This window comes from Tachysurus vachellii, chromosome 15 (assembly GCF_030014155.1).
Source record: "Tachysurus vachellii isolate PV-2020 chromosome 15, HZAU_Pvac_v1, whole genome shotgun sequence".
In the NCBI taxonomy this organism is placed as follows: domain Eukaryota; kingdom Metazoa; phylum Chordata; class Actinopteri; order Siluriformes; family Bagridae; genus Tachysurus; species Tachysurus vachellii.
The window spans coordinates 950,564-963,063 of NC_083474.1; the positions used below are offsets into that span (position 1 = coordinate 950,564).

The 12,500-nt window shown below is 41.0% G+C and overlaps 1 protein-coding gene across 2 annotated transcripts in view; it reads right to left on the bottom strand.

Annotated features, from left to right (window-relative positions):
• col4a4 (collagen, type IV, alpha 4) overlaps positions 1-12,500 on the bottom strand; it is a 43,171-nt gene that overhangs the window by 20,745 nt on the left and 9,926 nt on the right. For both annotated transcript variants that reach the window (XM_060888248.1, XM_060888247.1), the window contains 6 exons: positions 11,716-11,784; positions 2,129-2,263; positions 1,985-2,029; positions 1,725-1,841; positions 1,002-1,070; positions 875-910 (listed from right to left, as the gene is read on the bottom strand). In XM_060888248.1, coding sequence (XP_060744231.1) covers positions 875-910; positions 1,002-1,070; positions 1,725-1,841; positions 1,985-2,029; positions 2,129-2,263; positions 11,716-11,784 — 471 coding nt within the window. The remainder of the gene's footprint in view (positions 1-874; positions 911-1,001; positions 1,071-1,724; positions 1,842-1,984; positions 2,030-2,128; positions 2,264-11,715; positions 11,785-12,500) is intronic.

A 12,500-nucleotide genomic window follows, 5' to 3' on the forward strand; every position in this document is an offset into this window, starting at 1 on the left:
TCCCACCCCTGTATCGATAGCTCCGCCCACACATACATACGTAACCCAGGCGACTAATGGAAAGAAATGTGTCTTTATCACAGCTGAAGTGAAGAACAATACGATTGTAGATAAACAAACAAGCAAAAATGACACACAAGCATAATCATGTAAAGGACAAAGACATATATTAGTTCTGTGTAACAAAGTAAAACCAACGTTACTCACCTATCGAGAAGGAAAAAAGCGCCTCGGCGTCTTAAGTAAAGTTGGTCACATATTCACAGATTGGAGTTTCCCGAGTCAATAACTCCTGAGCTAAACACTGTTACTACACAAAACACGGTTGTAGCTGCGTCTCTACATTACTACGATAGAAAAGAGGTGTTATTTGTGTAGTAACAGTGTTTAGCTCAGGAGTTATTGACTCAGGAAACTCCAATCTGTGAATATGTGACCAACTTCCTGCTCCTTCAGTTCTCTCCAGCGCTGGAAAGCTGATCCTATATTAACACGTCCTACTTCTTACCTTATCGTAAGTCTTTCTTCTCTTTCTTTCTTTGTTTTTATCCTCCATGTCAATGTTAAAACCGCTTTCTGATAATGTCACACATGCGCACTGAACACTCTCTCCACCCATATTGACAAGACACGCCCCTTTCTGCTCATTGGCTACACGTTTGTTTTGTTTTTGTTTAGTTTTTGGCCCGACTGTTTTCTGAAGCATTTCTCAAAAATCGGAGACCCTAACTTTAATTGTGCACAAAGCAGCTTTTATTATTATAATCTGTAATCTTCTCTCCTGTAAAGAACGTGTGACCGTGGTGTGAAGGACAAGCTAACCAGGCTTGCTTATACAAAATATATAACAGCAAATAATTTGGTGTGCACTTACTGGAGGTCCACGTTTACCAGGAGGTCCATCACAACCCTGTGAGACAGTAATCAGGTAAAATTTCACTAATCCCAATAAACTCAACAAATAAGACTTTAGCATAGCTAAGGATTTACGTTTCACTCACAGGTTGACCAGGAATCATAACATATTTGCACGCAGGGTCTCCTTTGGGTCCCTTAGGCCCTTTAAAACCCTGCAGAATAAAGCAAAGAAACACGACATGCTTTCAATTCAAAAGTTCACACAGTCCATAGATTTAAAACAGCTTTGAGATTTTAGTCTCAGGAATTAATTCATCACACTTTTGGAGGTTCAGAAGACATTTTTTAGCTTGTGACATTTTCAGGTTTTACAGTTTTGGAAAGTTGGAACTCTATTTAAGGATTTTGAGATCAAACCCCTTTAAAATATTTTATGACCGTTCCACATGCTCGCTAGTGAATTAGCATAGCATACTTACAACACAGATGATGCCTGTATATAGATCCTATTTCAAGCAACTTCGGTATAAGCTGGAATGATGCTAATAAACACTCGACATCATTCGTTTATGAAAAACAGCGACACGTAATTTTCCCAAGTTCTGGTTAAAAGCTGTTAGCCAGCTAGCTAGTCTACAGTCTGAGCTTTACTGCTATTATCCTATGAAATAGACATCATTAGCATGTTTGCTTTAATCATTTTCAGTGGAAATGAAGATGGAAAGTGTGTAAATCTTTATATCTAACCTTTGATCTTTTTTTTGACATTAGTAGAGTTTTAGCTTAAACATCTTTTAAAAAAGGCTGCACATTGAGTTGACCAGGTTATGCAGGTCAATAGAAGAGCGGGAATCTGTTTTTCTTACTCGGGGTCCGGTTGTACCATCTGGTCCTTGACAGCCATTGAATCCTGGATCTCCTGGGTCTCCTTTACAGCCATCTAATCCCGGAAGACCACGATGGCCAAGTGGTCCAGGAGAACCCTTGAGAGGACATCAGACAAAAAGACAAACACACTTTCAATTCAAAGTTTAATTCCATTTCATTTCTATCCATCATTAATGGATTTAAAGGCAGCGTTGAATTTTATAATTAATAGAATATTTTTGTATTGCAATGTACTCACATCTTGCCCATATATTCCGGGGTATCCGGGTGTTCCTGGATTGCCCTGAAATCAAAAGAAGCTAAATGTAGACTGTGTACATCCACAAACACAACATCGTATATACAAATCCCAAGAGTGTATGTGTAAGTGTGTGTTACTTACTTGGTCTCCTTTTGGTCCAATATTCCCTGGAATTCCTTCAGTTCCACGCTGTCCTTTCTGTCCACGTTTCCCTTGAGGTCCTTGTGGTCCTGGAGACCCCATTCTACCCACTTCCCCTAAAGCACCAGGAAGCCCCTACAATGAGATGACGTGCTACTGTGTGAAAATCGACACATCATAAAGAACATCAACAAAAATGTACATTCAAGATACTTCAAGTAACTATTCAACCAGTTACTGGATTGTGGTTGGTTGAAATGGCTGCCGTTTTTAATAGACCTTTAGTTTTCCTGATCCAGATCCAGGAGAAGAAGCCATATTCAAAATGATGAACCACGCATCGAAACGAGGAACCACACATCATTGTGTCAAGCTCCAAAGCATGTGTTGAGAAGGTAGAAGCTCCTTATCAGTAGAACAATGTCATTGATGACGTCCTTTAAATATCCAGAAGTGGCCCAGAAGTTTTGTCAGACCAGTGCATGAGCCTATTCATCATCAAAGCTCCACTCTTTGAGGATTTAAAGAACACCGTGACTGTTCAGATAAAGAACTTCTGTAATCTTCTGTAGATACATCAATGACCATTTGAGCACAACTATTATCATTATAGCGAGAAAACTCTATAAAGTCTAGGCTTACGACATGAGGCGTTTCATTTTGTATGTTCAGAGATGTTTTTCTGCTCATCATGGCTGTAAAGAGCGATCCAGTTCCTATCAGCTCCTCCAGTTTGGTGTTTCTGTTTATTCTTTGTTTTTTTTTTTACTCGTCATAATGGTATTTTGCTAAAATACTGTTTTCTGGACCATTTTAAAAGACGTTATCCATAATTCATAGTTTCACACTCATGCAGAAGTCTGAGATCTTAAAAAAAAATAGTTATAAATAATACAGAATGTCCTACTTCCACTTCACCACTAGGTGCTGCTGCACTCCACTGTAAACCTACACTTCACCACTAGGTGCTGCTGCACTCCACTGTAAACCTACACTTCACCACTAGGTGCTGCTGCACTCCACTGTAAACCTACACTTCACCACTAGGTGCTGCTGCACTCCACTGTAAACCTACACTTCACCACTAGGTGCTGCTGCACTCCACTGTAAACCTACACTTCACCACTAGGTGTTGCTGCACTCCACTGTAAACCTCAATCCAACCATTAAATCCTGGTCTATAGTAAATCCCTGTAATCCCAGTGTTCCTTGCTTTAAGCCTGAGGATCAAAGTCCTGCACGTTTTGGTGATTTGCGATTCGACTCACCAGGTAATTAAAGAGTTTTTTCTGGGAAATGAACAAACATTTGTTGGAGTTCAGACATCTGGAACTGGATTTGGGTTAATCAGAGGATCAGGAGAAGGTGGAATGAACTGAATGAATGATGAAGTGAAACAATGTCATTGTACAGCACATTTTTAATCAGTTTGTGCTTAAACTTTATGATGTGATTAGAATTACAGGTGGAACTTCTAGAAAGTTAATTGATGCCTTTTGACCAATCAGATTTGAGATTTCGATAGCGGTTAAAAACAAAAACTCTACGTGTGGTGTGTTTTCAAAGTGTGTGTTTTAACACTGCTACACACATACACACAAATATACACATATACAGTACATACACACACACATAGACACACACACACATACACACAAACACCCACAGACACACACATACACAGACACACACAAACATACACATAGACACACACATACACACATATACACACATACACATACACACACATACACACACATAGACACACACATACACACACACACATAGACACACACATACACACACATACATACATACATACATACACATACACACACACAAACACATGCACATATATATATATACACACACAGAGGCAAACAATGTACCTGCTAATGCTAGATGCCAGATTAGAAAACAGACATTCCATACATGCTTTCTGCACACAATTTTGTGGACACACACATTTTCTTTTCTTTTTTTTATTGTATTACAAAGAATCACACACACACACACACACACACACACCTTGCAGGGAGGTTGTACTGGAATCACACTAATAGCAGGTTTTTCCCACAGCTGGTTTGTGACAGTTTTAGCCTTCTTTTAATTAAAAAATACCTCTTTCCTCCTCCTCCACTCACTCTCTCTCTTTTTTCTACCTGTTTTCTGTCACTCCTTGTCCTAGTCACCTAACTGTAACATGCACATGAGAATCTTAATTCAAGTTTTATGTTTAATTCTTCTCTACACACACAGCATCATTCGTTTGTGTACTTGACCACGTCTTTTTATCACTTTTTATTTATAATTTATTCTTTCACATTTAACATTTAGTATTTTTCACCACACAATGAGCTTCTCCTAATAGTATAATAAGTGACTGTTCCTATTGTAAATGTGTATAAAACAATTTCCACAAGACGAGCTTTGCTGTGATCACTGACTCTAACACTCATCTTTCCAAACGTCAACACGGTGAAGAGAATTAACAAATTATACATAAGGTGTGTAAGTTATAAACATTTTTGAAGAGAAAGTTTGGAAAGAAGGATTAGTTCTCAGTACCAGGTGTGGGACCAGATGTCCTCCACTATTAGGGTCTATTATTTTATTTCACATTTGGGTTCAACGCAGTAATATAATGTTTTGTTATACAAAAGGTAAGTGATAATAATCAGAGAGAGAGACAGAGAGAGACAGAGAGAGTGAGAGACAGAGAGAGAGACAGACAGAGAGAGAGATAGAGAGAGAGACAGACAGAGAGAGAGATAGAGAGAGACAGACAGAGAGAGAGAGACAGACAGAGAGAGAGAGACAGACAGAGAGAGAGAGATAGAGAGAGAGAGACAGACAGAGAGAGAGACAGACACAGAGAGAGAGAGAGTTATGCTGTTAGACAGAGCGTACTCTTGGGGGTTGTGACAGAAATTGATCCGTTTGTATGGAGTGTGTTCACAGTCTTTCAAAGAAAGCATTAGAGTGTGATAATCAGCAAGTCATTAGTGGATTTCCACACATACAGTCACACACTCACACACTCACACACACACACACACACACACAGTCTACTGTTTCTGAATTGTGACATTGTTTGTAAATCTGGATAAGATGATCTTTCATTTCTGTGTTGAGAGTGAGAGTGACATTGAGAGTGACAGTCACACATTGACAGTGACAGTCACACATTGACAGTGACAGTCACACATTGACAGTGACAGTCACACATTGACAGTGACAGTCACACATTGACAGTGACAGTCACACATTGAGAGTGACAGTCACACATTGAGAGTGACAGTCACACATTGAGAGTGACAGTCACACATTGAGAGTGACAGTCACACATTGAGAGTGACAGTCACACATTGAGAGTGACAGTCACACATTGAGAGTGACAGTCACACATTGAGAGTGACAGTCACACATTGAGAGTGACAGTCACACATTGAGAGTGACAGTCACACATTGACAGTGACAGTCACACATTGACAGTGACAGTCACACATTGACAGTGACAGTCACACATTGACAGTGACAGTCACACATTGACAGTGACAGTCACACATTGACAGTGACAGTCACACATTGACAGTGACAGTCACACATTGACAGTGACAGTCACACAGTCACACATTGACAGTGACAGTCACACATTGAGAGTGACAGTCACACATTGAGAGTGACAGTCACACATTGAGAGTGACAGTCACACATTGAGAGTGACAGTCACACATTGACAGTGACAGTCACACATTGAGAGTGACAGTCACACATTGAGAGTGACAGTCACACATTGACAGTGACAGTCACACATTGAGAGTGACAGTCACACATTGACAGTGACAGTCACACATTGACAGTGACAGTCACACATTGACAGTGACAGTCACACATTGACAGTGACAGTCACACATTGACAGTGACAGTCACACATTGAGAGTGACAGTCACACATTGAGAGTGACAGTCACACATTGAGAGTGACAGTCACACATTGAGAGTGACAGTCACACATTGAGAGTGACAGTCACACATTGAGAGTGACAGTCACACATTGAGAGTGACAGTCACACATTGAGAGTGACAGTCACACATTGAGAGTGACAGTCACACATTGAGAGTGACAGTCACACATTGACAGTGACAGTCACACATTGACAGTGACAGTCACACATTGACAGTGACAGTCACACATTGACAGTGACAGTCACACATTGACAGTGACAGTCACACATTGACAGTGACAGTCACACATTGACAGTGACAGTCACACATTGACAGTGACAGTCACACAGTCACACATTGACAGTGACAGTCACACATTGAGAGTGACAGTCACACATTGAGAGTGACAGTCACACATTGAGAGTGACAGTCACACATTGAGAGTGACAGTCACACATTGACAGTGACAGTCACACATTGAGAGTGACAGTCACACATTGAGAGTGACAGTCACACATTGACAGTGACAGTCACACATTGAGAGTGACAGTCACACATTGAGAGTGACAGTCACACATTGACAGTGACAGTCACACATTGAGAGTGACAGTCACACATTGAGAGTGACAGTCACACATTGAGAGTGACAGTCACACATTGAGAGTGACAGTCACACATTGAGAGTGACAGTCACACATTGACAGTGACAGTCACACATTGAGAGTGACAGTCACACATTGAGAGTGACAGTCACACATTGAGAGTGACAGTCACACATTGACAGTGACAGTCACACATTGACAGTGACAGTCACACATTGAGAGTGACAGTCACACATTGAGAGTGACAGTCACACATTGAGAGTGACAGTCACACATTGAGAGTGACAGTCACACATTGAGAGTGACAGTCACACATTGACAGTGACAGTCACACATTGACAGTGACAGTCACACATTGAGAGTGACAGTCACACATTGAGAGTGACAGTCACACATTGAGAGTGACAGTCACACATTGAGAGTGACAGTCACACATTGAGAGTGACAGTCACACATTGACAGTGACAGTCACACATTGAGAGTGACAGTCACACATTGACAGTGACAGTCACACATTGACAGTGACAGTCACACATTGACAGTGACAGTCACACATTGACAGTGACAGTCACACATTGAGAGTGACAGTCACACATTGAGAGTGACAGTCACACATTGAGAGTGACAGTCACACATTGACAGTGACAGTCACACATTGACAGTGACAGTCACACATTGAGAGTGACAGTCACACATTGAGAGTGACAGTCACACATTGAGAGTGACAGTCACACATTGAGAGTGACAGTCACACATTGACAGTGACAGTCACACATTGAGAGTGACAGTCACACATTGAGAGTGACAGTCACACATTGACAGTGACAGTCACACATTGAGAGTGACAGTCACACATTGAGAGTGACAGTCACACATTGAGAGTGACTCCCTCATGTCGGTCTTTTCTCACGCTCCCACCTGTCTCTATGGAAACGGCAGGGATCAAGCACGTCTCCCCTGGAGCTCTTAGTCGACCCTGACACTTATAGCCAATCAAAACAAGAGGCTACACAACAGCCAATCAGAAAATAGCACTATTGTATCTGGGTAAGATTTAACACAACAACCAATGAAAACAAAACACACACTCATTAGTGAGGGTATTTTAGATGGTTGGTTTGAACAAAACCTCAACACGAAACAGTTTGTCTCTGGACGGGACATTGTCCTCAATCATGTCCCTAAAAATGTCTGAGCTTGTGCTGAACTGTTTTATATGGGAGCAACATTACACATGATAAAGGGGTCCAAAAAGGCAACAAACACAATAAACACCACCAGTCATAATCTCTCTCTCTCTCTCTCTCTCTCTCTCTCTCTCTCTCACTCACTCACTCACTCACTCACTCACTCACTCACTCACTCTCACACACTCACACACTCACACACACACACACACACACACACACACACACACACACACACATATACACACAAATTAATAAATGGAAATTAAACAAATACTTTGTGGTAATGATCTTTACCAAACACAACAACTCCCCCAACAACTTGCCTGTCTTTCTGTCTGTCTGTCTAGGTATTTTATTTTTACTACAATCCTTGTTGAACACACCGCTAATAAGACATACCAAGGCTAGTCTAAACAACCCAAGGAATTGACAACATGTTAAAATCCTAAGTTGTCCAAGAGAATCCCGAGTCTCTGCAGATTTAAAACCAGACTCGTATTAAATCCGTAACATGTGGACGGAGTGGGACAGGGCTGGAAAATGCAGATGACCTTCCTTTGTGTTGAGTTTGTGTTGTGTGATGTCCGGTATGCGTGTTTGTTGTTCTTGCTCTGTTAATGAACTCATCCTCCTATAACAAAAGTAGTGAGATCACCTGTTAAAGAATGTCTGAAAAAACAAAGCGGCCAACAAGACAAAGCCATGAGGAGGACGGTCAGTAGAGTTCATGCTAGTCGTCCTAAATCACCTTAGGTCCTGCTCACTTAGGATTAAACATAATACTGTGGATATTATCAGTGAAAAATGAGGCTTTTTACATCTACACTAAAAAGAAAACACCATCTAACCTGATGCCAGGAGTGTGGGTGTGGACTTTGACCCATCTGCCTCAAGATTATTGCTTTTTGTATGTTCAGTGGAAAATGAAGCATCTATTCTGAGATCTTCCAGACATGTGAAACCTACAGAGATGTCTATTTACACAAACTGTTGCTCAGAAATGATTTACAAGACAATAGTTTAGAGATACTTCTCACTCGAGGTTGATGGTAGCAACCAGGCTGAGAAGGTCAGTCCAGACTTCTCTTTCATGGGCCACAGATTCACATGGTAAGGCTCAAGCATCAACCATCATCCAATGGCAAGAAGAAAACACTAACTTACAGTGCTAACGTACAGTAAGTGCACGGTGAAGATGCTGGCATGTACAGTAGTCTTTATTTGAACAGATCTAGTTAGGGAGAAATTCATCACACCTCCTGGGAACCAGGACAGAGAAGAGCCATGTCCTCCTTGTACCTTCAGTGTCAGTGGATCCAGTCACTCATGCTAGAGTCATGCTAAGAGTTTAATAATTTGCATCATGTAACTGAGGGCTAGCCCATTTCTTCACTTTGTAGAGCCGTATCATCAGTGGTTTAAATCTAACGCAGGTAGCTACAGGATGTGAGAGAACATGCAGAAAATGAAAACAAGTTTTTCAGCTGACTAATCGGTCGGATTCATCAAGCACCTGTGGTTCCTCTGTGGATCGAAGTGTCAGGAACCACCTGTTGTGGTGAAGGAGACCCTTGCATCAATGACAGTGTCAGTGTCAGGTGAGTACTGTAATGTGAAGCAATAATGATCCAGAACTACCTGAAAGCTACACACACTGCCACCTGTTGTGATCTGAGAGATTGCAAGAAATGTTGGATCTCCAAGGATGTACAGCAGCTCAGTCCTGTTGGGATTTAGTGTTGTTAGCTGATGCATTGCTATCAGTGCTATCAGCTATTAATTAGCTGCCTGCAAGACGAGGTGAGTGTCATCGGCATATCAGTGGTATGAAAACCCATGAAAGGATATCATCACTGAGAGTGTGGGAACAAACAAGACCCAACACTGAGCCTTGTGGGACACCTGTATAGACTCCACATGAAGCAGATGTCACCTGATACTTGAAGAACGATCCGAAACCCTGTCGTGTCGTTCCAAGACTTACGTGGATGGACCTCACCAATGGTCTTTTGGCTAAATGAACCTGGTGGACACCTAACGGAAAGACTTCAAGAAGAGTGGAGCTTGTTATAACAGCAAAGGGGAAATAAATCTATAATGGGACGTTCAAAAAAAACACATGGAGTTATGACTGTTCAGGTCTTTAAAACTTCAGGAAATATAGTGTATGTTACTGCTATATATAAAATATATCGTTGTTGATGTAAGTGAGCTGAGATGCAGTGTTCGTGCTGGGCTGCCAGTGATTAACTGCACAGTTATAATATTTATGCAACTAATTTAATGTGTGTGTGTGTGTGTGTGTGTGTGTGTGTGTGTGTGTGTGTGTGTGTGTGTGTGTTTCTCTAAGAATTTTCTTTCTTTTTTTTCAGGAATGTCCTGCATTATACCAGAGCCTCAACTCTTTAACAAGGCCATTGTAAATATGTCACTCTTCACTTATAACCTATCATTTAAACTACATGGCCTTCTGCAAACACACACACACACACACACACACACACACACACACACATATGCATAATTTGTGCACACACTGATACCAGTGCACAGACAACCTAAACTTCTTGTTGCTTTGTCTAAAAAAAGGCTAAAGTTTGTGTTATTAATGATACACAAATCATTTCATCTTACTGACTTCATGAGAGAAAAGACAAAGAGGCCCCGAGCTGTTATAATGTGTAATAAAAGGAACGAACTTGCTTTTAAATGCTGCTTAAAATGAATGAAATGTTGCACATGCGATCTCATCATTCTGAAGAAATGAAATGTTTGCACTCCAAATTAATACAATTATCACACACTATGGATTTAGTAATGAATGCTTATTGTTAGATAGATAGATAGATAGATAGATAGATAGATAGATAGATAGATAGATAGATAGATAAATAAATAAGATGTCATTATTTTGCCCTTATCTCAGCTTGTGTTCAGAACCTGCACCAGAACCCGCAGTCTGCATATATTTAACAGGGTTGATGGAATTTTGCTAATGTGTTAATGGAAGTTTTGTTGCACACCTGGAGGGACCGGCAGGTACAAGCACGCCCATCAACCTTGAACTGGGTCAGTGTGCCAGAATGTGGCAGAGATGGGGCTGTTTTAATATCCTACTGAGGACCAAATGCACCCAGAAGGATAAAGAATATCTGGCATTTAGTGGGAACATTTTGGTTACTGGGGTTAATGGTTATGGTTAGATTTAGGTGCATGCATATTAAATAATTATTAATTATCAATAATTGTCTGAAAAATTGTGTGTGTGTGTGTGTGTGTGTGTGTGTTTGAGTTTGTGTCGCTCTAAGATTGTGTTTATTGACAAAATGGTTTTCCTTGAGACATCGCTAATATGATTAATAGGATAACAGGAGTTAACACAAACACACAAACACACACACACACACTCACATACACTCACATACACTCCACACACACACACACACACTCACATACACACACTCACATACACACACACACACACTCACACACAAACATACACACACACTCACACTCACACACACACAAACATACACACCACACACAAACATACACACACCACACACACACCACACACACACACACACACACACACCACACACACACCACACACACACCACACACACACCACACACACACTCACACACACACAAACATACACACAAACATACACACACACACACCACACACACACACACATGGTTTCATGGTTCATCCAATCAGATTTTAGAACCAAAACGAACTTTTTACTAACTTTTGTTCCTTTCATTTCTGTTCTTTTCTCTACAGGATGCTGTAATGTCAGATATTCAATTATGAAGTCATTTAAACACTTTACATTTACTTACCCTGGAACCTTTTACTGGAACACACGGGCACAAGTTCCTGTTTTGCTGACCGCTGCAGTCCTCAGAGATCTGATCCGGGGGGAAAACACAAGTCAACAGTGGACATAATGACTGATTGGTACATAAACAAGCTAACTTACTAAACCCTGGTTACACACACACCACTGCTTGCGGCAACAAAAACATCCATTACAGTAAATTTAACATAGCTATCTATGCTAGCTAACTACGGCAAGAGCTGCTTTCATTTCTTGTAGCACACCTCATCCAGAAAAGCTGAAAAAGTTCTTATCATCTATTTGTTGTAATTTAATTAACATAAAATTAGATGATCAAATGCTTTGGTAACAACTCTGTTCTGAAAATAGGACCGGAAAATCCCTTAGATCAGTTTCATCTAAAATATAAATGCATTACAACACACACACACACACAAACACACACACACACACACACTCACTCACACTCACTCACTCACTCACTCACTCACTCACTCACTCACTCACTCACTCACTCACTCACTCACTCACTCACTCACTCACTCACTCACTCACTCACTCACTCACTCACTCACTCACTCACTCACTCACTCACTCATCTTCTACCGCTTATCCGAACTACTCGGTTCACGGGGAGCCTGTGCCTATCTCAGGAGTCATCGGGCATCAAGGCAGGATACACCCTGGACGGAGTGCCAACCCAACGTAGGGCACACACACACACACACACTCTCATTCACTCACGCAATCACACACTATGGACAATTTTCCAGAGATGCCAATCAA